The sequence below is a fragment of the Oncorhynchus mykiss genome, chromosome 16 (assembly GCF_013265735.2).
Source record: "Oncorhynchus mykiss isolate Arlee chromosome 16, USDA_OmykA_1.1, whole genome shotgun sequence".
NCBI classification, from domain to species: Eukaryota; Metazoa; Chordata; class Actinopteri; order Salmoniformes; family Salmonidae; genus Oncorhynchus; species Oncorhynchus mykiss.
In genome coordinates this window covers 32,295,265-32,320,344 of record NC_048580.1, presented here as the reverse complement: position 1 = coordinate 32,320,344, position 25,080 = coordinate 32,295,265, and the positions used below count along the sequence as shown (strand labels likewise).

The window sequence follows — 25,080 nt, the reverse complement described above, 5'->3', positions numbered from 1 at the left end:
TAGTAGTAATCTGGTATACGGATCTAAGATTGCTTGATGTCCCATTTGATATTAAAAGCAGCCCATGGTCCTCAAGAATATCTATTGTTGACAGCACAATATAATTTAATGCAGAAATGAAGTAGTTTAGAATGTATTTCCACAACGAGTTTCCACACTCACATAAAGTAGCCATGAGGCTGCAATACAAACATACTTAACAGTTATGTCGTCCTCGTCGTCCCCCACCCCCCTCAACTCACACATACACATTTCCCTCAAAGGAAAAAAAACACAATTACTCCATTGTGCCGAGCAGTATATCACATTCTGCACATTTCAGTCCGGGAACAGAGACGCTGTTGTTTGTGGCATATGGCATCATGATAAATATGGTTGAGAGGAAGAAGGGGGTGGTAGTTCACTGTCAGGGCATAAATTGAACGAACTATAGTGTGGAGATTGGATTAACATATTGTTAACAATGGGTTATTTTCTGGGATACTCCAGTTAGCGTTCTATATTAAATGGGAGTGAACTGTATAAAAAATATACTGACGAATATTTGCGATATACAAAAATGCCATCCGAGGATTGATTTGATCATTATTTAGTCCATGTGGGAGTGCTGATATGCAGTAGATAGATACAGTATTTCAACAGCAATTCCAAACAGGGATCCTAACATACTTTCTGGCAGTGCGTAAAGAGAGCTATTATGCCTCAATCCAGAAACTCAAACTATCTAGTCCACAATGTACTGTATATTGCTGATAGTACAATTGGGGGCATTCATAACTTTGCCTTTATTGCAGTGCAAGTAAAAACGTCCTTCAAAGTGGATGTAACTATAGGTGCATGTAACTGCACCATCAGGGGCATATTTTCAAAATACATTTCCTTCAATGGGTTATTATTAGATAATAATGTAATGTATATGGAGAGGTATAGCTACCAAATGCGTGGTCAGTGGTCGAGACTGAATTGGGTTAGTGCATCTACTGTACCGTGAGCCAACACTGAAATGACAGGAAACTTGTCGGTGACGAGGAAAACCCTGTCAGTAGCACACACTAGAGCAGAGAGTAAAAATAGGGCACTTGGCAAGAGGAGCAGGAAGTTAGTGGACAGTGGCTCCTACTTGGGGACTTTCTTCTGGGGAGCAAAGAAACTTAACCCTTTGGTGTCTGTGTGGGCTTTCAGTTAAATCTTTCATCTGTGTTATTGTCTTCTACATTTCTCAAGAATGTTGTTCGGTTAATTCAGGCCTAGTGTTAGTCATAACCCCTGTTTTGAAAAAGGTGGTGTACTGTACAATATTGTGTGGGAGTTGCCATTTTTGGAAAAGCAACTCTCTTAGCCTGGTCTCGGATGTTTTTGCTGGACCCATTCGCGAGTCATAGTTACTCCGGCCGTTTACCCACGCTTCGTTGAATTTCTTCACTTTGACATGAGGAGCACCGGCGAAACGGGGCTCGTCTCCTTTGAATGTCAGCCATTGAGCCGCATGGCGGAGTAGACTCTTTTCCGGCTTAGAGACTGTCTGTCAGTCAACCAACTAGTCATCGATGTGCTACGCACTACTTACCTGGAGAAGAGCCAAGGCTGACGCTGCTATCTAGGGTCCTCCAGCTAGAGTGGGCATCCGTTTCCAACTGCTTGATTTCATCTGGCACTCCGAGAAACCTGAGGGCAACAAAAGAGAAGGATTAGTCGGCTGTGAATCGGATGGTAGCGCCCTCTGCATTGTATGGAACTGTATCACTATGTGTAAGCTTTGCCGGTGCGAGTGATACTTGTTACCATTCCGCTCCTGTGTTTGGATGTTTGTGTTTGGATGTGTGCGGAAGTTGCTTTCATTGCCTTGCCATCCTTTGTTTATTCCCTTGGCCTGCATCGTCGTCAGTGTGCCTTCATACTCTGATGACCACCTTTGATCATCTTGGCCTGCACCCTTTGGCCTGCATTCTTATCTGCTCTAGTCACCATGAGGGTAAATATCACCCCCAGAATCCCTGGGAACATGGAACACGTTCGTAGACAGTATGTTTATATGTTGAGGCTAGTGGCTAGGCAGGGGGTTGGGGAGGTTGCCCTCCTTTCCCCCGTCCGCCCTTCACCAGAGCGAGAGGCCATAGTTCACAAAAAGGTTTGAGGTTGAAACGAAAGCATCCGGGTGCTCCAACACCGTGCGATAGGGTCCTGGCCGAGACTCAAGCGCTTGATGTTGGAGACCAAGGTGGGAAGACCCGGTTCTCCGGCAACCCCTGATCCCCTTCGGACGCCGTTTCTAACAGGGAAAGGGGGGATGGAGCCTGTGGTGCACGTCCAAGGTGACATGGAGATGTGGGGAACTGAGCATGGGCGAGGGCCGAAGCCACCCTCCCGGCCAAGAACCCAGCGCCCTGAGGGAAGTCCTCAGAGAGTCATAGGTACTCCCGCCATTTACCCGCGCTTCATTGGTCTGTTTCGCTTGATGGCCCTCCGATTGCAGTTGTTAGATGGACCTCCGACCTGCAATAATTTTTTACGGTTAGATACACTACCGTTCAAAAGTTTGGGGTCCTTAGAAATGTCCTTGTATTTGAAAGAAAATCACATTTTTTTGTCCATTAAAATAACTTCAAATTAATCAGAAATACAGTGTAGACATTGTTAATGTTGTAAATGAGTATTGTAGCTGGAAACGGCTGATTTTTTAATGGAATATTTACATAGGTGTACTGAGGCCCATTATCAGCAACCAACACTCCTGTGGCCCGTTGTGTTAGCTAATCCAAGTTTATAATTTTAAAAGGATAATTGATCATTAGAAAACCCTTTTGCAATTATGTTAGCACATCTAAAAACTGGTGTTCTGATTAAAGAAGCAATACAACTGGCATTCTTTAGAGAAGTTGAATATCTGGAGCATCAGCATTTGTGGGTTCGATTACAGTCTCAAAATGGCTAGAAACAAGTACTTTTTTCTGAAACTCGTCAGTCCATTCTTGTTCTGAGAAATGAAGGCTATTCCTTGCGAGAAATTGACAAGAAACTGAAGAACTCGTACAACGCTGTGTACTACTCCCTTCACAGAACAGCACAAACTGGTTCAAACCAGAATAGAAAGAGGAGTGGGAGGCCCTGGGGGCACAACTGAGCAAGAGGACAAGTACATTAGAGTGTTTAGTTTGAGAAACAGACGCCTCACAAGTCCTCAACTGGCAGCTTCATTAAATAGTACCCGCAAAACACCAGTCTCAACGTCAACATTGACGAGAACTCTCCCTGGGGCTCCCGCCAGCTTCTCTGGGATTGATTGCGTTATCGCACTGGACGCCACGCAGGGCCTGTCTCTGCCTCTCCGAATTCGTGGATCTGAACCCGACTGACTGAGGCCATCGCCCTCCCTTTCGAACGGCGTTCGCCCATCTCTTAGGACCGACTGACTCATGTGCAACTGCTGTTCACATGGAACCCTTCTCCACTTCGGCCTTCAAAGTTCTCGTTTTAATATTTGCTACTACACCAACGACCATAGCAGTTGGCCATACAGCACAAACAGATCTGGAACCAGGCTATGAACGCTCTCCTATCTGAGTACTGTTTCACGGAGGTCACGGACTGGTCATTACTGAACATGTAATAATGGTCAGACAGGTAGCCCCCAGGGAAAGTAATCACTTCGCCCAGGTATAAGTGATGACAAACGATGCATCCTCCTCCACAGATCTTCCCATTCATCTGCGCTCCTCATTAATGGGTAATTACCTATAATTAGTGAATCATGTCATGTTAATGAGGATGGTAAGAGCTGCCAGAAGGAGCAGTCCAGGTTTGGAATGATGTGCAAGACGGTGCACGACTCAAATTAAATGAAGCCTGTGTGGGCCACTTGTTTTGCATGCACATCAGGGGCGTTAGGTATCAAGTATCTCAAAGTAGGAGTGCTGATCTAGCATCAGGTCTTCCCTGTCCATGTAATCTTATTAATTGTGATCTAAAGGCAAAACTGATCCTAAATCAGCACTCAATCAGCATTTGACCTGCTGACAATGCTGACATTGATCTCCATAGACATATTCTGCATTCTGTTCTAAGTAGACACCTAACCTGTCCTTCAGTGCAGATTTTCCATGAAATGTAAGCTAGGCCCAGTAGCTTCAGTGCTCTGCCTGCCTTACCCTGCATTTGTTGCATCCAACCAGAACTCTAGTGACATCATCACCTTTCCTTACTCTGGCGGGCAAGTGTGAGTTATTATATCAAAGGAGGCTAATGGGAGATGATAGCCGTGTGTGTGTGTGCACAGTGACTGTTTAATCTGGCCCAGTGGCGTGCCGTTGGCCTGGCTAATCATAGTCTGTCTGTAGGAGCACGGTGAGCCAGGGGAGCACGCCGTCGCTAACAGTGCCTGACAGACTCATTAGAGAGAGCTGGCACTGAGCTAGCAGACTCCCCGACACACACAGTCACACACATGCACAGACACACACACACACACACACACACGCTCCACGTGTGAGAACAAGTTAGCCGGTGACCCCTCACAGTCGCAACCCAAACACGAGCCAGTGCTGGGAGAGCATCTGGGGAAAAAGGAGGCAGGGTGGGAAAAAATGATAAGCAGGAAAGAAGAGAGGAAAGGAGAGGAGGGTGGGGAGGACCAAGTAAGCGAACATCCTGACGCAGCAACTCTCCAATTCAAATAGTTATTTAGACTGTCAAATGACTACTTCAATGGACTCCTGTGGCTTATTACCTACAATATGAAGAATGCCATAACCAGTACAAGTCAAAAGTTTGGACACAACCACTAATTCAAGGGGTTTTCTTTATTTTTTGTTGTAGAATTGTAGAATAATAGTGAATATATCAAAACTATGTAGTCACACATGTGGAATCTGGTAGTAACCAAAAAAAAGAGTTAAACAAATCACAATATATTTTAGATTTTAGATTATTCTAATAGCCACACGTTGCCTTGATGACAGCTTTGTACACTCTTGGCATTCTCTTAACCAGCATCACCTGAAATGCTTTTCCAACAGTCTTGAAGGAGTTCCCACATATGCTGAGCACTTGTGGCTGATTTTCTTGGTCAAATAGCCTGGAGGTGTGTTGGGTCATTGTCCTGTTGAAAAACATAATGCTGTGGTAGCCATGCTGGTTAAGTGTGCCTTGAATTCTAAATACATCACGGACAGTGTCACCAGCAAAGCACCCCCTCCTTTCCTGTGTTAGTCCTCATGAGAGCCAATTTCATCATAGTGCTTGATGGTTTTTGCAACTGCACTTGAAGAAACTTTCAAAGTTCTTGAAATGTTCCACATTGAATGACCTTCATGTCTTAAATTAATGATGGACTGTCATTTCTCTTTGCTTATTTGAGCTATTCTCGTCATAATATGGACTTGGTCTGTTACCACCCCCACCATATATACCACCCCCACCATGTCACACCACAACTGATTGGCTCAAACGCATTAAGAGGGAAATAAATTCCACAAATTAATTTTTAAGAAGGCACACCTGTTAATTGAAATGCGTTCCAGGTGACTACCTCATGAAGCTGTTTGAGAGAATGCCAAGAGTGTGCAAAGCTTTCATCAAGACAAAGGGTGGCTACTTAGAAGAATCTCAAATATAAAATGTATTTTGATTTGTTTAACACTTTTTTTGGTTACTACATGATTCCAAATGTGTTATTTCATAGTTTTGTTGTTTTCACTATTATTCTACATGTAGAAAATATTACAAATAAAGAAAAACCCTTGAATGAGTAGGCATGTTCAAACTTTTGACAAGTACTGTATGTCCTATTTGAAGCTTTTATAACTCAACCTCATACCAGTGCAGTGGATTTCGATGTGGGGCGGCAGAATAATATGTTTACAATTGGTTGATCATATTACTTTGGATAGAAATTCACTGCACCACGTACAGGTTCTTGGGCTGTTTCTGGTTCCAGATAGAACCTTTTCACCCAATGAAGAATACTGAAAGAAGCCTTTAGGAACTCTTTGCTGAAAGGGCAGAGTGTGGTTCAGTGCAGAGGACGACTGAGGGTTTGAATGTTGCACCTGACACACCAGATTTACAATTGCTTGCCTTGCTCTGAGGTTAATTGGAGGGCAGGAGCACTACACGCAACCAATGGAAAATATTTGGGTCAGTTCACTAACAGGTGGATACAAAACAGGTCAATAATGTAAAGTATGGGGAAGGCAGCTTTTCGTCCCCTTGCTACACTACCACAAACAAATGAAAATGCATGCACACACACACACACACAAACACACTCCTGCTCCAGGTAAACATTTTTGAGCCATTGTTAGATATTGTAATTACCCATTGTCATCCATTGTTAATTTCTTGTTTTAGCCATCTTGCCCACTAGCTATAACAGGTGGACCCCTCTCCTACGAACTGGTTTCACCCATAACCAAATCAAACTAGCTTTAATCTTCTCTCCCACTATACAGAGAGACTGCATCTCTGTGAAGTGATGTACAGTATTGTCGTGAATAATGTATTCTGCTAGGATTTTACACAGCGTGTGTGCGTGTGTGTTTGAGGATGGAACATGCATGTCTGTGTGTTGTTGGGGGAGGGGGTGAGAGGAGGGAGGGAGGGTGTGGGACTTAGCGTTTTGGGCTCCCTTTGTGTGAAGATAAAACATGCAAATTGTGGATTATTTTAATGAATTTTCTTCTAGTGCTGAATCTCTAATCCCTAAAGCAGTTTGAAAGGTTTCAAAGTAACCCCCTCCCCCTTTTTTCCTGATAGGAATTTACAACTACCAGCTGTCTAGGAATGTGATCCTATGCACTTTAATTCCACTGTGGTGCAGTTATACTGCAAAGTAACATGGAATGGACATACACTATATATACAAAAGTATGTGGACGCCCATTCTCCATAGACAAACATTGGCAGTAGATTGGCCTTACTGAAGAGCTCAGGGACGTTCAACGTGGCACCGTCTTAGGATTCCACCTTTCCAACAAGTCAGTTTGTCACATTTCTGACCTGATACAGCTGCCCCGGTCAACTGTAAGTGCTGTTATTGTGAAGTGGAAATGTCTAGGAGCAACAACGTCTCAGCTGCAAAGTGGTAGGTCACACAAGCTCACAGAATTAGACAACTGAGTGATGAAGCGCGTACACGTAAAAATCGTCTGTCCCTCAGTTGCAACACTCACTTCCAAGTTCCAAACTGCCTCTGGAAGCAACGTCAGCACAAGAACTGTTCATCGGGAGCTTCATGAAATGAACACAAGCTCACCATGTACAATGCCAAGTGTCGGCTGGAGTGGTGAATCACGCTTCACCAGCTGGCAGTCCGACGGACAAATTTGGGTTTGACGGATGCCTGGAGAACGCTACCTGCCCGAATGCATAGTCCCAACTGTACATTTTGGTGGAGGAGGAATAATGGTCTGGGGGTGTTTTTCATGGTTAGGGCAAGGCCCCTTAGTTCCAGTGAAGGGAAATCTTAACTCTACAATGACAGTCTAGACGATTCTGTGCTTCCAACAGTTTGGGGAAGGCCCTTTCCTGTTTCAGCATGACAATGCCCCACGTGCACAAAGCGATGTCCATGCAGAAATGTTTTTCGAGATAGGTGTAGAAGAACTTGACTGGCCTGCACAGAGCCCTGACCCCAACCCCATCGAACACCTTTGGGATGAATTGGAACGCAGACTGCAAGCCAGGTCTAATCACCTACATCAGTGCCCAACCTAATTAATGCTCTTGTGGCTGAATGGAAGCAAGTCCCCGCAGCAATGTTCCAACATCTAGTGGAAAGCCTTCCCAGAAGAGTGGAGGCTGGTATAGCAGTAAAGGGGGGACCAACTCCATATTGATGCCCATTGATTTTGGAATGAGATGTTTGACGAGCAGGTGTCCACATACTTTTGGTCATGTAGTGTGGTTGGGTCAAAACCATACATGTTATGGATGGATAAATGAATACTCCTTTTCAAATGTTATTTGACAGTGATGATAATGATTGTGATGACACTGTGGAATCAATCTATAGTTCAGTCGAGTACAGGCTTAACTGAATAACAACAGAGAATTTTATTGAATAGTTTGAGGTAGGCCTCGTCTCTGAGGAATGCTCCTCAAAGCCAGATGCTGATGACAGGTTGCCCTATGCTGAGCTGCTAGTATCGCTTGGAGAACGGAGTTCTGATGATGGGCATTCCGGTTATTATGCTGGTGGTGGTGGTGGGGAGGTGGAAAGTTGTTGGAAGACTGTTGCTGAAAAACATTGAGTCAGAGACTGTTGACATAAATACTCCCATAGATTTATGCCCATTGGTTAACAGAAGGGGATGTGATTATTGCACGAGTGAGCCAATAGGTTAATCAGCAAGCGTGGCGGAATTGCCTTAGTGTGCCGGAATTGCCTTAGTGTGCCATACTCATTGGCTGAAGTTAATAGGTGAATGACATTCCGCACACTTGTTAACGGTAAAAAGGAGGCGAGATGTGACACTATCCTGATGAAGTAACATTATTAACACTACCATATACAGTACACTGAGTATAGCAAACATAAGGAACACCTTCCTAATATTGAGTTGCACCCCACCATTTTGCCATCAGAAGAGACTAAGTTCGTCGGGGCATGGACTCTACAAGTTTTCAAAAGCAGGGATGCTGGCTCATGTTGACTCTAATGCTTCCCACGGTTGTGTTAAGTTGGCTGGATGTCCTTTGGGTGGTGACCATTCTTGATACACACAGGAAACTGTTGAGTGTGAAAACCCCAGCATCATTGCAATTCTTTACTACCATTGACCATTCACCCTCTGAATGGCACACATACACAATCAATGTCTCAAGGCTTAGAAATCCTTCTTTAACCTGTCTCCTCCCCTTCATCTACACTAATTGACAAGTGCCGTCAATAAGGAATCATAGCTTTCAACTGGATTCAGCTGGTCAGTCTATGTCATGGAAAGAGCAGGTGTTCTTAATGTTTGTATACTCAGTGTAAATACCTGCTATGCTGTTTGGGTAACGTGGCCACTCCCATATCAATACCTGCTATGCTTATGAGGTCCCATTATAACCTCTACTACGGATATCTGCTATGCTAATGAGGTAACATTATAAACACTACCTTATAAATACCTGCTATGCTGATGAGTGAGATAGGAAGCGGTGTGAATTACAGAATTTACTAGATAAATTAAGTGACGATCCATTCAGTCCAGCCTTAATGATTGAACTTCCGTAGCTACATTACATGTTACTACTTTTAATTCAAACTGGGTATAAAAAGGATACCCACATATCCTAGACAAATTAAGGCTCCTTTTTAAATGTTATTTGACAGTGATGATGATAATTGTAGAACGCTTTCTGGATCTATGTATCTGTATTTAGTATCTTTTCATTCTAAATGTAAAAAAGGATGCCCGCACATCAGTCACTTATGTCAGTTATCCCCTATAGACTCCAAGGCAACATATGGGAAAAGCTCTTTGCACTTACTCAAATGATATACTGGATATAGTATCATTATGTAGTCTTATATAGTACATAAGTGAACACTACATGGACCTGCACTTAAACACTATCCCTGTTTTTCAATGAACAAGGCCTTACTGGACCATTGCATTCAATGTGTTTGTGTTTGTAATATTGTATGTGACTTATCAGGATATAGCCCCACGGACATTTGATACAGTTATAAGGGATTATTGTAGGGTGGGAATTGCCAGGGACCTCACAAGACGATATAGGATGTTCACCAATAAAATTATTAATTGATTCAAGGTTTATAGGTCCATTCAATAGAGAATTGCGTCAGAAAAATTGTCCAAAAACATGTCTCATCACAGACATTATCAAAAAGTGCTCACCGCCGCATTTAACCTTCATTTAACTAGGCAAGTCAGTTAAGAACAAATTCTTATTTACACTGACTGCCTACCAAAAGGCCTCCTGTGGGGACAGGGGCCTGGGATAATAATTAAAAAAAATATATATTATACAATACAATAGGACAAAACACACATCACAACAAGAGAGAACACACAACACTACAAAAAGAGAGACCTAGACAACAACATAGCAAGGCAGCAACACAGCATGGTAGCAACACAACATAACAATAACATGGTAGCAACACAACATGGTAGCAGCACAAAACATGGGACAAACATTATTGGGCACAGTCAACAGCACAAAGGTCAAGAAGGTATAGACAACAATACATCACACAAAGCAGCCACAACTGTCAGTAAGAGTGTCCATGATTGAGTCTTTGAATGAAGAGATTGAGATAAAACTGTCCAGTTTGAGTGTTTGTTTGCAGCTCGTTCCAGTTGCTAGCTGCAGTGAACTGAAAAGAGGAGCGACCCAGGGATGTGTGTGCTTTGGGGACCTTGAACAGAATGTGACTGGCAGAACGGGTGTTGTATGTGGAGGATGAGGGCTGCAGTAGATATCTCAGATAGGGGGGAGTGAGGCCAAAGAGGGTTTTATAAATAAGCAGCTTTGAACATCAACTGACAAGCTAACCAGTGGCTGCAGGTTCGTGAGTGAAAACATGGACTTTTTCGAAATTAAATCCGCTAAATACAAAAATAACAAAAAATGTGAACTATTTACAAGCTAACAGACTGAATTTCAATATCCCACCCTCCACGAAGAGAATATATTCCTGTTTTCATTGTTTGTTTTTGATTCTTTCCCTTTAAAGAAACTGCTCTTCACAACGTAGATTGATTTCCAATACAGCCAATGAAAGCCAAGGATCTGGAGATGAAAATGAAGATGGTATCAAGTTGATTTTGATTGGAAACATCTTCAAATGGTACCACCTCCCAACACCAAATATGGAAGAGATACAACCAAGAGCAGTGCAGTCTAAACTAGTAACGGTCGCAACAAATGTATGTTTTTATTTCATCAACACTGTCAAGGACAAGTATAAGGTTATAATATTTTAGAGAACAGTCTAATTATTAATTATATGTGATTTAGAATGACATAGAGCAAAGAAAACCAGTGGTGGAAAAAGTACTGAATTGTTATACTTTTCATACCTTCATAGAAAATTACTAAAGTAAAAGTAAAAGTCAGCCAGTAAAATACTAAATTGTCAGCCAGTAAAATTGTCAGCCAGTAAAATTGTAAAAGTATCTGGTTTTAAATGTACTTAAGTACAGTGGTTGAAAAAGTACTAAATTGTCATACTTGAGTAAAAGTACAAAGTACAAAGTAAATGCTATACATCAAATTTCTAATATTAAGCAAACCAGACGGCACTATTTTTTATATATATATTTTTATTTACGGACAGATGGGGGCACACTCCAACACTCAGAAATACAGTGCCTTGCGAAAGTATTCGGCCCCCTTGAACTTTGCGACCTTTTGCCACATTTCAGGCTTCAAACATAAAGATATAAAACTGTATTTTTTTGTGAAGAATCAACAACAAGTGGGACACAATCATGAAGTGGAACGACATTTATTGGATATTTCAAACTTTTTTAACAAATCAAAAACGGAAAAATTGGGCGTGCAAAATTATTCAGCCCCCTTAAGTTAATACTTTGTAGCGCCACCTTTTGCTGCGATTACAGCTGTAAGTCGCTTGGGGTATGTCTCTATCAGTTTTGCACATCGAGAGACTGAAATTTTTTCCCATTCCTCCTTGCAAAACAGCTCGAGCTCAGTGAGGTTGGATGGAGAGCATTTGTGAACAGCAGTTTTCAGTTCTTTCCACAGATTCTCGATTGGATTCAGGTCTGGACTTTGACTTGGCCATTCTAACACCTGGATATGTTTATTTTTGAACCATTCCATTGTAGATTTTGCTTTATGTTTTGGATCATTGTCTTGTTGGAAGACAAATCTCCATCCCAGTCTCAGGTCTTTTGCAGACTCCATCAGGTTTTCTTCCAGAATGGTCCTGTATTTGGCTCCATCCATCTTCTCATCAATTTTAACCATCTTCCCTGTCCCTGCTGAAGAAAAGCAGACCCAAACCATGATGCTGCCACCACCATGTTTGACAGTGGGGATGGTGTGTTCAGCTGTGTTGCTTTTACGCCAAACATAACGTTTTGCATTGTTGCCAAAAAGTTCAATTTTGGTTTCATCTGACCAGTGCACCTTCTTCCACATGTTTGGTGTGTCTCCCAGGTGGCTTGTGGCAAACTTTAAACGACACTTTTTATGGATATCTTTAAGAAATGGCTTTCTTCTTGCCACTCTTCCATAAAGGCCAGATTTGTGCAATATACGACTGATTGTTGTCCTATGGACAGAGTCTCCCACCTCAGCTGTAGATCTCTGCAGTTCATCCAGAGTGATCCTGGGCCTCTTGGCTGCATCTCTGATCAGTCTTCTCCTTGTATGAGCTGAAAGTTTAGAGGGACGGCCAGGTCTTGGTAGATTTGCAGTGGTCTGATACTCCTTCCATTTCAATATTATCGCTTGCACAGTGCTCCTTGGGATGTTTAAAGCTTGGGAAATCTTTTTGTATCCAAATCCGGCTTTAAACTTCTTCACAACAGTATCTCGGACCTGCCTGGTGTGTTCCTTGTTCTTCATGATGCTCTCTGCGCTTTTAACGGACCTCTGAGACTATCACAGTGCAGGTGCATTTATACGGAGACTTGATTACACACAGGTAGATTGTATTTATCATCATTAGTCATTTAGGTCAACATTGGATCATTCAGAGATCCTCACTGAACTTCTGGAGAGAGTTTGCTGCACTGAAAGTAAAGGGGCTGAATAATTTTGCACGCCCAATTTTTCAGTTTTTGATTTGTTAAAAAAGTTTGAAATATCCAATAAATGTCGTTCCACTTCATGATTGTGTCCGACTTGTTGTTGATTCTTCACAAAAAAATACAGTTTTATATCTTAATGTTTGAATGTCGCAAAGTTCAAGGGGGCCGAATACTTTCGCAAGGCACTGTAATTGACAAACATTATTTGTGTGTAGTGAGTCCACCAGATCAGAGGCAGTAGGTATGACAAGGCGTTATATTGATAGGTGTGTGAATTGAATGATTATTCTGTCCTGCCTGAGCGTTTACACTCAACAGTTTCCTGTGTGTATCAGGAATGGTCCACCACCCAAAGGACATCCAGCCAACTTTACATAACTGTCGGAAGCATTAGAGTCAAAATGGGCCAGCATCCATGTGAAACGCTTTCGACACCTTGTAGAGTCCATGCCCCAACAAACTTTGTCACTCACTATTATGCATGTTAAATATACAGTATGTCACATTGCAGACATATTACAAAAATGTTGGTGAAGAGAGCAGCAGAGTCCCCAAAGGCAAGTATCCTGTAAGACATCATTCACTTCATTGGTCCATGAGCTGGATTCCTCTCTAGTTGAAGTTGTTATGGTCATTGGGATTGTTCTGTTGGTCAATTAAGCCAGGCAAGCTCAATCACACACAGATAACATATTTTAAATGATTTCCAATAGTATATGTAGCCAGGTCTGGTATAGAAAAGAAATGAGAGGAAATCGAACATCTCCTCATGTTAGTCATATTTGCTACAGCGGGAATTTTACAGAGATAATTCACTGTCTCAGTGGGATCTTTGATATTTAAAAAACAAATGTGGCCCAAGGCAATATTCATTAACTGTAAATAATAGAACTGCTTGGATAATGTAGCACCAAGGTGAAATTAGCCTCTTATTATTTTATAAAGTTAGTGTTCCTCGGGCTTTCCAGTTAGGAGTATTAAAAATGTACAACCCTCTGACAAATTATTCACTTGACAGATTTGCTATTTGCCTTAATCACTAACCATTCAGCTCCACATTGTTTCAAATTGATAAAATTAGATGTTTCCCTCTGTCACGTATTTTCCTGTACGGCAGATAGCTTGGTATATCCTTTATCTTCTCTGCTTTTTACATTTCTAATTACACAGAATCATTTTCAAATAACAGTATGACACAAACAGTGCAAGGGAAACCTTCTTCAAAATGTTCATAGAATTGTATTTGCAGAGGTTCTTAAAAATGTCATTTCCATTTGAGGCCATAGGCTATGGCTAGGAGAATGTCTAAAGGAAAACACATTGAGCACAACTGTCTTGTTAATTGTGCAAAAGAACGCTTTGTGGACTACCTACCTAATTCTTTGTCCTCAATTTCTTAACTTTTCCATTCTTTATAGTTTTGAATCATCAGCATGTTTGCCATGAAATTGACATTACCTACAGGTCAAAATAGAAGCTGCCTGTCGACCAACAAACACACACAGTAATATTAGATTGAGAAATAATAATGAGGAAGTACAGAACCATGCCCACCGCACCCCCACATCCCCAAGTGAGTAGCATCTTGTGGTTGTGACCACCGAGCCTGAGACTTATCTCCATATCAGTGGGGTTGGATGGATCCACTTGTTCTCCCAATAGGGGGGTAATGGAGCTCCTCATTGAGCCAGACTGGCGACAGGCTGGTAGATGAGTAGCCAGGGCTTACATGCGCTAGCTCTCCTAGGGGAAGTCTCACTGGCAAACAAACACATCAGCCCTGTGCCAACGCTGAGGGAAGCAGGGTCTTTTTCTGTAATTTTTTTAACGTAGGTAGGGTCTTGAAATGTAGTTTGCTTTACAGTAGCTAGCACCAGGCTCATTTCTCATCTGTTTGCGAACCCATTTTAGTTTTATGACAGTTTAACCTTGCTTTACCTCTTGTTCTTTTTCTGTCTTTCTCTCTCATTCGCTCTCATTCTCTCTTTCTCTCACCACTGTACTTTGGGGAGAGTGGGGTAAGTTGAGCCATATTTACATTCAGCATCACTCCATCAAGGGAACAATAGTATTCTTTCAATAGTATTCTTCATAACAACAGTATTCTTTCTATATATTTCAGGATGTTGTGCATCCCTGGAAATCATCTGAATTCATGTAAACATTACAGTTTTGAAAACATAGCTTGTCTGATAAAAATGGTGTGGGGTACGTTGAGCCTTGGGACAGGGTATGTTAAGCCACCTACACATTTCTGTACTGAATTAAATATTACTGCTACCTTTTTCAATCCCTGTATATCTTTATTTCCAAAACACAACTGAACACAATCACATGAGCTTTTTTGTATTTTACTTATTTGAAGCATGTTTTAACACAGGCTTAAAACCTAACAAACAATTTGCACTTTAAAAAAAAAAGTTCCACATATGCCCGGCCCTGTTGTTACCCAATATCCCAGCGATAATGCCTTGCATTACGTCTGGGAAGAATACTCAACAATTTGCTCAACTTGTCATTGGCTAACATTTGTATTATATTAGCCCACACATCTACAAGGATGCACTTTCTTGCTAGTTTTAGGACCTCATATTGAAGCTTATTGAAACCCCAACTGATGTATAGAACAATGTTAAAATGATCTACTTTGGTTTAGATACATGCATCATGAAACCTCTAACAGTGGTTCCCAAACTTTTTATAGTCCTGTACCCCTTCAAACATTCAACCTCCAGCTGCGTACCCCCTCTAGCACCATGGTCAGCGCACTCTCAAGTGTTGTTTTTTGTCATCATTGTAAGCCTGAAACACACGCGCACACTCTACACAAAATATATTAAACAATGGAATGAGTGTGAGTTATTGTCACAACCCGGCTCGTGGGAAGTGACAAAAAGCTCTTATAGGACCAGGGCACAAATAATAATCATTCATTTTGCTCTTTGTTTTGCCATCTTACATATAAAACTTTATTTGTTCATCAAAAATTGTGAATAACTCACCACAGGCTAATGAGAAGGGTGTGCTTGAAAGGATGCACATAACTCTGCAATGTTGGGTTGTATTGGAGAGAGTCTCAGTCTTAAATAATTTTCCACAGTCTGTGCCTGTATTTAGTTTTCATGCTAGTGAGGGCTGAGAATCCACTCTCACATAGGTACGTGGTTGCAAAGGTCATGAGTGTCTTAACAGTGCGATTTGCCAAGGCAGGATACTCGCAGCCCTATCCAGAAATCTGTCAGTGGCTTCTGATTAAATTCACATTTCACAGAACTGCTCGTTGCAATTTCAATGAGGCTCTCTTGTTCAGATATTGGTAAGTGAACTGGAGGCAGGGCATGAAAGGGATAATGAATCCAGTTGTGTGTGTACCTGCGTAATTGCGCACCCAGCTCACTCCGGTGCTTCGCTATATCACATTTGACATTGTCCGTAAGCTTGAGTTCATTAGCACACAAAAAATCATACAATGATGGAAATGCAAACAGAGAAGAGCTCCAACTTCTTAATCATAGCCTCAATTTTGTCCCGCAGATTGAATATAGTTGCGGAGAGTACATGGAATCCTAGATTCAGATCTTTCAGGCGTGAAAAAACCACCCAGATAGGCCAGTCGTTTGAGAAACTCGTCATCGTGCAAGTGGTCAGACAAGTGAAAATGATGGTCAGTAAAGAAAACTTTAAGCTTGTCTCTCAATTTTAAAAAACTTCTCAAAACTTTGCCCCTTGATAACCAGCGCACTTCTGTATGTTGTAAAAGCATTACATGGTCACTGCCCATATCATTGCATAATGCAGAAAATACACAAGAGTTTGATGGCTTTTGCGCCATCAGTGCAGATACCAACACATCTTGACCACCAAAGTCCATTTGATATCATCTCCTGTTGTCCTGGTTTCCAATGGTTTTCAGAAGAGGATGTCTTCCTTAATTGACCCCCCATAAACGTAACGGACATTTTCCAGGAGCTGTGCCAGGCCCGCCATGTCTGTTGACTCATGTTGCTGTAACGCATAGAATTCACGACTTACTACTAATTCTCACTCAAAAAACGCCTGGGTCTTATTTTTCATATCGCCATGTTTCTTTTCTAAATGTCTGCGCATGAGTGAAGGTTTTATTGAGTTGTGAGATCATACTTTTGCACGTATAACACACTGTGGCTGAGGAAAGGCACTACTCCCAATATAATTGAACCCCAAATCAATGTAGTTCTCATCTTATTTGCACCTCTTCGAAGGTCCAACGTCCCTGTCTGTTGTTCGGTGCTTTCCCAGGTAATGGGGCAGTAGCTCTTCGGCTGCGTCAGATTCACAACTGTCAGTGTCCATGCTAGCTGGGCTAGCAACAAATGTAGAATTACTGATGCTAGCATTGGATGTGCTCGTGGAAGCAGAGCAACTTGTGTCGTCGACAGGTGCAGGTGTAGTACCACTGGTACTACCAGTGGAGCTGGTATGTGTCTCTATGGATGCAGGCTTTACATTTTTTTTTAACTATATATATCAATTTTAAAGCAAACAGAATGAGCAGCAGCTACGTCTGGCTACATATAGACCGTTAGTGGAATTTCTGCGAGAGAGTAACGGTTAATGTGATTGGATGTTAATTATTTGACTAGGCTACCTGTATTTGACATTGTGTTGTTGTTTCGCTGAACACTAGATGGTTTAATTTTATTTTTGGCAGTGAAACGAGGCTACTCAGGTGAGAAAAAAACATCACCCAAAATCTAAATGTCATGTTTGAAAATGTGAATCACATTTTTATTTCGCGCACCCCTGACATACCCCTGGGTAAATTCGACTACGTTTTTTGGAGTTAACTTGCTTACCACTTTTTCTATGTGGTTTATTCCTTCACAGACTCCATGAAATGACCTCTTCCTAAATATTTGGTCAATATTTGGCTTGATCAACTTACACCTTTTGCTCAACTTACCCCACTCTCCGCTACCCATGTGTGGGAGGCATCTTCATACTGGCTTCCGGTGATGCAACATAAAAGGCTGCTGAGGCTTTATTTAACTTTTTATTCACCCACAAACCATGTGACAAACGAGAAATAGGGGAGCTGTCAATGGCCTGATTGGTTATTTCATCATGTCCTTTAAGGTGATAGGCCACAGCCACACCACAACGCTTTGAGGCCCTGGTTTCGGTGTGGGTACCTCGGCTGCACGTGCTGTGTTCCTAACTGCTGTACAGCAAGGCCGTGTGGCTTGGTAGATGTTTTTAAGTGTGGTGCTCAGAGGTGTGCATACATTCTGAAACGTGTGCATGTGTGAATGTGGTGCTTGTACAGAGCCTTCGGAAAGTATTCAGATCCCTTGACATTTTGTTAGGTTACAGCCTTATTCTAAAATGTATTAAATTGTTTTCCCCCCTCATCAATCTACACACAATACCCCATAATGACAAAGCAAAAATAGGTTTTTAGTCATTTTTGCTTATTTATTAACAATAAAAAAATGGACACTTTACTCAGTACTTTGTTGATCTTTGGCAGCAATTGCAGCCTCAACTCTTTTTGGATATGATGCTACAAGCATGGCACACCTGTATTTGGGGAGTTTGTCCCATTCTTCTCTTCAGATCCTCTCAAGCTCTGTGGTTGGATGGGGAGTGTTGATGCAAAGCTAATTTTAGGTCTCTCCAGAGATGTTCGATTGAGTTCAAGTCTGGGCTCTGGTTTGGCCACTCAAGGACATGAGTTACCATTGGAGTTACCATTGGGTTCATATATAGCGGGAGCTTATATAAACAGGTGTGTGCCTTTCCAAAGCATGTCTAATCTATTGAATTTATCACAGGTGGACTCCAATCAGGTTGTAGAAACATATCAAGAATGATCAATGGAAACAGGATGCACCTGAGGTCAGTTTCGAGTCTCATATTAAAGGATCTGAATACTTATGTAAATAAGGTATTTCTGTTTTTCCTTTTTAATGCATTTGCAAAATGTTTTTGCTTTCTCATTATGGGGTATTGTGTGTAGATTACTATTGTGTGTATGATTTTTTTTATTTAATCCATTTTAGAATAAGGCTGTAATGAAACAAATGTGGAAAAAGTCAAGGGGTCTGAATACTTTGTTTGCATCTGTGAGTGTGTAGTGTGTGTTCTCATGTATGTGTTTGTGTGTGTGTATACATTTGATTATGAATCCTCAATTCACAGTGACCTCTCTTTCCTGTTATTCATCCTAGCCCGAATAGCACAGGAGGTTGGTGAAACCTTAATTGGGGAGAATGGGCTGGTGGTAATGACTGGAGCGGAATAGGTGGAATTGTATCAAATACATAAAACATATGGTTTCCAGGTGTTTGATGACATTCCATTTGCTCCGTTCTGGCCATTATTATGAGCCGTTCTCCCCTCAGCAGCCTCCAGTAACGTATAGATTGCTCTAGTTTAGGCCAGCCAGCCACTACTATGAGGCTTGAGAGCTCTATGGTTCTCCACTAGTCTCCAGAGCCTTGGCTCTGTGCCAGTGTTCAGCCCCACTCTCTCTTGGGGGTTGAGGGGCATGGGGAGTGGCCGATAATGTCAGCTCATTAAGCTCCATTCTTCCTCGTGCAGCGTTGCACTGTATGGAACCACTGTTTGAGACCTATGTCATTACCCCTCCCCCTGCACGCATGTGGAGGGAAGGGTGGAGAGGGGAGGGTATTACGCAGATTGATATGTTCCTTTTGAAAATGCACTGCTTGTAACTCCTAAAGGGCCTCCCTCTTTTTTTCTCCCCTCCTGCTCTTCTCTCTCTTCTGTCTCTCTCACTCTTTCTTTCTCTCTCCCCCCTGTCTCTCTCACCACAGGCCCGGTACGGTGTGGGTGAACGAGGAATTCGGCTCCTCCACGGTACCCCACCCCCAGGCTCCAACCCAGCTGGGAAAAGACTGCCCACTGCTGGGGTGAGATATGGCTAAGGCCCCCCTAACCTTCCTCTATACTAAAGCCCCAGAGGGTGTTCCCCATGGATCGGTGCTGAGCCCCTTGAAGGTTGTGATCCACGAATTAACACTCTCTAGAATCTAGAATTAGCGCATTAGTGGTCCTCCGACATGCCAACAAGAAAACCCAGAGGCACTTGTACGAAGGGAATGTACACACACACACACACACACACACACACACACACACACACACACACACACATCGACGAGTCTCTAAATAGGCGCGACTATAGTCTAGTAGTTAATGAAACCATCCCTTGTGTTTCCTCCATGGTAGTCTGTCGCTCCAAACGTCCAATCCCACATAATACACATCAACAACACTGCAGTCTTCAATAAGTCACACAAGGCGGCAACACAACAGTCTACCTTTTGACACGGAACCACGCAGGGGGGAAAAAAACAGCCAGAGATGTAAATAGACTGATACGTCTCCTTTGCTTGTAATGATTTATTTTTGTCACTGCCAGAACAGTCAAAACTTCAGCCGCACTTTTTTAAAACATTTTTTCATTTTCCTTTTCTCTTTCAAACATTCATATGGTGCAGGGAGGCAAGAGAGCAGTAGATTGCATTAAGATAACCAATTATATGCTAGAGGAAACCAGACTTTTTTTTCTTCCACTGCCGTTATCTGATGTTGCGGTGAGCAGAGGCAAAGGGCTGGGGTAATGTGACATTCACTCTGCCCTTTATCTCCCCATCGCTGTTTACCAGATTCAGTTAAAAGTGGGTTCTGCTCTGCATCCTCTCCCCCGCCAGAGAAACCCCACATACACACCCACACACACACGTGCAGACGCACGCGCACACACACTCACGCACACACATACACAAACTCCTTCCCCTCCCTGCTCCACGGCTACACTTTGCCATTACATTTTAATGTGTGTGTGGCTTTGTGTGTGTCTACAGTACAGTATACTCTTTGGTGTAGTTTGTGGGTGGATGGGTGAGGTAGACATAAACTATATATACAAAAGTATGTGGACACCCCTTCAAATTAGTGGATTCGGCTATTTCAGCCAGACCCATTGCTGACAGGTGTATAAAATCGAGCACACAGCCATGCATTCTCCATAGACAGACATTGGCAGTAGAAGGGCCTTACTGAAGAGCTCTGTGACTTTCAACATGGCACCATCATAGGATGCCACCTTTCTAACAAGTCAGTTTGTCACATTTCTGTACTGCTAGAGCTGCCCCGGTCAACTGTAAGTGCGAAGTGGAAATGTCTAGGACCAACAGCGGCTCAACCGCAAAGTGGTGGGCCACACAAGCTCACAGAACGGGACTGCTGTGTGCTGAAGAGCGTAGTGCGTTAGAATCATCTGTCCTCGGTTTCAACACTCACTACCGAGTTCCAAACTGCCTCTGGAAGCAACGTCAGCACAAGAATTGTTCATCTGGGTATGATATGGGTTTCCATGGCCGAACACCCTAAGATCACAAAGCACAATGCCAAGCATCGGCTGGAGTTGTGTAAAGCTCAACGCCCTTGGGCTCTGAAGCAGTGGAAATGCGTTCTCTGGAGTGATGAATCACGCTTCACTATCTTACAGATGAATCTGAGTTTGGAGGATGCCTGGAGAACACTACCTGCTCCAATGCATAGTTTCAACTGTAAAGTTTGGTGGAGGAGGAAAAATGGTCTGGGGCTGTTTTTCATGGTTGAGGCTAGGCCCCTTAGTAGTAGTGGAGGGAAACCTTAATGCTACAGTATACAATGACATTCTAGACGATTCTGTGCTTCCAACTTTGTGGCAAAAGTTTGGGGAAGGCCCTTTCCTGTTTCAGCATGACAATGCCCCTGTGCACAAAGCGAGGTCCATACAGAAATGGTTTGTCGAAATCATTGTGGAATAACTTGATTGGCCTGATCAGAGCCCTGACCTCAACTCCATAGAACACCTTTGGGATGAATTGGAACGCCGACTGCGAGCCAGGCCTTATCGTCCAACATCAGTGCCCGGCCTCACTAATGCTCTTGTGGCTGAATGGAAGCATGTCCCCGCAGAAATGTTCCAACATCTGGTGGAAAGACTTTTCAGAAGAGTGGAGGCTGTTATAGCAGCAAAGAGGGAACCAACTCCATATTAATTTCCATGATTTTGGAATGAGCTGTTCGATGTGCAAGTGTCCACATACTTTTGGTCATGTAGTGTAACTTTTGTTTGTTTGTGTGTGTGTTTGTGTGTGTGTTTGTGTGTGTGTGTGTGTCTGTGCGTGCCTCGGTGCCTGTGTTCAGTTCTTGTCTACCTCTCCACTTGTTACCCTATGTATGCTCATGTTTAGGTTTCTACCAGTGCACAGGTTAGCCTACACTACAATATATTTTCCCATTGAGACCAAAGTCGCTTTTACAAGGGAGCACTGCATTTTACACTTTAAACATTTTTAGAATACAAGCAACAGTTAAAATACACAAAAATAAAAATAAAATAAAAAATTATATCAAGGAAAACATCAACATATCTCAGCTACCAGGTCCTCAGTCAATAGCCTAAACTGACTAAACGGCACCAGAACATCCAATTTCAGCAAATTGTACAGATTGTTCCAGCAGTGAGGCACATCAAAACTTAAAGCGCATCTACCCAATTCGGGGAAGTCCTGAGGAATCTCAAGAGTTAAACAACCCTGCGAAAGTGTTTTGTGACTCATGTCTTTATACTTCAACAACGAAGTGAGGTATGTTGAAAGCTTGTGCCATAGAGCTTTGTAAACAAAGAGGGAGTAATGAAGTTACCAACAGGACTAACCTTTTGATACAGGATGCAGAGATGTGTATTTAAACTGTCACCTGTGATAAAGCGAAGGGCTTTATGGTAGACGACATCCAAAAGTTTAAGAGTAGTCGCTGTTGTATTCCGATAAGTGGTGTTACAAATGTCAAGAACTGGCAGGAAATGTGACTGTACAATCTGCTGTGTCCTGCTATTTAGGGAGAGGCAAGACCTGTTTCTAAAAAAAGAAGCCCCCTTGAAATCTTAGCTTTTTAACCAAATCATATGGGCTTACAGTTTCACCTAATATCCCTTCTAAAGTGACTGGCTAATTGTAGTTGGCTCATTAATTTGATACGTTGCTGTTCATTTCTAAGGAAGTGTTTCCTCAGACACGGGTTAATAGGTGGGCTGTCAGAGGCCACAGTGAGAGGATGGGGGAAGACGGTGTGGGTGGTACACATTTTCCAGGGATGTGAGCAAGTTTTATATACATGTACCCATGCACACACACACGTGGGCTCTTTTACTCACATGCTCACACACTTTCTCTGATGTACACACACATCCTCGTCACACTGTCAAACCAACAGACACTCAAGTTCATTAAGAGGCACACACACAGATGCATGCACCCTCACACACGTAAGATACTTGCAAACATAAACATGTAGGCCAAGACTCACTGCGTGTAAACAGTATTTATTATGAAGCTATTTTACATTTCCTATCCCCTATTGTGGGTTGACTAGACCATGTTATACAAAAGACCAGGTCAATGACACTTTTGTTATACTATGGCAGTAGTTTTAAATTAGATTCCTATATATGCTTCAATCTTTTCTAGTACTGTGTTTGAGCATACTGTATGTTGCTCTACTATCGTCTTGGCATTGATTCTAAAACAAAGGCTATGTTGAGTTCAAACTCTATCTGTAAGTATTGTGAAATTATTATTTTTACATTGTAAGTGAGTTGAAAGTTAAGGTTGAGATTGGTCATAGTGGCCATATCAAATTGCGGTAAAATGGGTGAATGTCTAAAAAGGCGTCATGCCTATAGGGGGAACAGGGGCACGTGCCCTCTTCGATTAGTCCTGTTAAAAATAAATACATGCTTGCCCAGATACAGTGCATTCGGAAAAGTATTCAGACCCCTTAACTTTTTCACAAAACAATTACATTACAGCCTTATTCTAAAATGGATTTACTCATCAATCTACACATGATACCTCATAATGACAAAGCAAAACATGCATTTATAAATGTTATAAAAAACAGAAATACCTTATTTACATAAGTATTCAGTCCCTTTGCTACGAGACTCGAAATTGAGCTCAGGTGCAACCTGTTTCCATTGAGCATCCTTGAGATGTTTCTACAACTTGATTGGAGTCCACCTGTGGTAAATTCAATTGATTGGACATGATTTGGAAAGGCGTTCGCCTGCCTATATAAGGTCCCACAGTTGACAGTGCGTGTCAGAGCAAAAACCAAGCCATGAGGTCGAAGGAATTGTCTATAGAGCTAGGAGACAGGATTGTATCGAGGCACAGATCTGGGGAAGGGTACCAAAACATTTCTGCAGCATTGAAGGTTCCCAAGAACACAGTAGCCTCCATCATTCTTAAATGGGAGAAGTTTGGAACCACCAAGACTCTTCCTAGAGCTGGCTGCCTAACCAAACTGAGCAATCGGGGGAGAAGGGCCTTGTTCAGGGAGGTGACCAAGAACTCGATGGTCACTCTGACAGAGCTCCAGAGTTATTCTGTGGAGATGGGAGAATCTTCCAGAAAGACAACCATCTCTGCAGCACTCCACCAAGCAGGCCTTTATGGTAGAGTGGGTAGACGGAAGCCACTCCTCAGTAAAAGGCACATGACAGCCCACTTGGAGTTTGCCAAAAGGCACTTGAAGACTCTCACACCATGAGAAACAAGATTCTCTGGTCTGATGAAACCAAGATTCAACTCTTTGGTCTGAAAGCCAAGCGTCACGTCTGGAGGAAACCTGGCACCATCCCTACTGTGAAGCATGGTGGTGGCAGCATCATGTTGTGGGGATGTTTTACTGGGAGACTAGTCAGGATTGAGGGAAAGATGAACGGAGCAAAGTACAGAGAGATCCTTGATGAAAACCTACTCCAGAGCTCTCAGGAGCTCAGACTGGGGTGAAGGTTCACCTTACAACAGGACAACGGGCATAAACCCACTTCGGACCAACCCCCCAGTCATCCTCACGTACTTTGTGCCGCATCTGATTTTTGGGGTGCATGACGACCATGCTAAAAACTGATTCAATCTTTCTTTCAACTATTGACCTGTGAGCATTGCTTGATTGGGAGATTGTGCATCGACGTCAAGATTTTTATTCTATTGTATGCTCTCGCAGTGACAACAAGACCTTATTAAGCACCACCCCACCTACCCCATTCCACAAGTCCTTTCTCTTCAATCTCTCTTTCAATCTCTCTGTTGTTCAAACTCTGCTGTGTTCTAGTGGTTTGACTGCAACAGAAAGTGGAGGGATGGAAATAATCTCAGCTGGCTGCCATTTTCTTTTTTTACCACCCATACATATTTGCAGTGAAAAAAGGCCTCCATAGAGTGTCAAAAGTTGAATCCATCCTTCTTTTGCTCTTCATATTAGAATATATATATATTAT

At 42.4% G+C, this 25,080-nt stretch overlaps 1 protein-coding gene across 4 annotated transcripts in view; it reads left to right on the top strand.

The window, feature by feature from the left end:
* The window catches only part of LOC110491825 (TOX high mobility group box family member 2), a 120,567-nt gene that overhangs the window by 30,509 nt on the left and 64,978 nt on the right, over positions 1-25,080 (top strand). For 2 of the 4 annotated variants that reach the window (XM_021565614.2, XM_021565616.2), the window contains one exon: positions 19,553-19,648. The exons of 1 other annotated variant lie outside the window; for it this stretch is intronic. In XM_021565614.2, coding sequence (XP_021421289.1) covers positions 19,553-19,648 — 96 coding nt within the window. Of the gene's footprint in view, positions 1-18,553; positions 18,661-19,552; positions 19,649-25,080 lie in introns of those variants that run through there. One more of the 4 variants, XM_036946725.1, reaches the window with a different exon arrangement.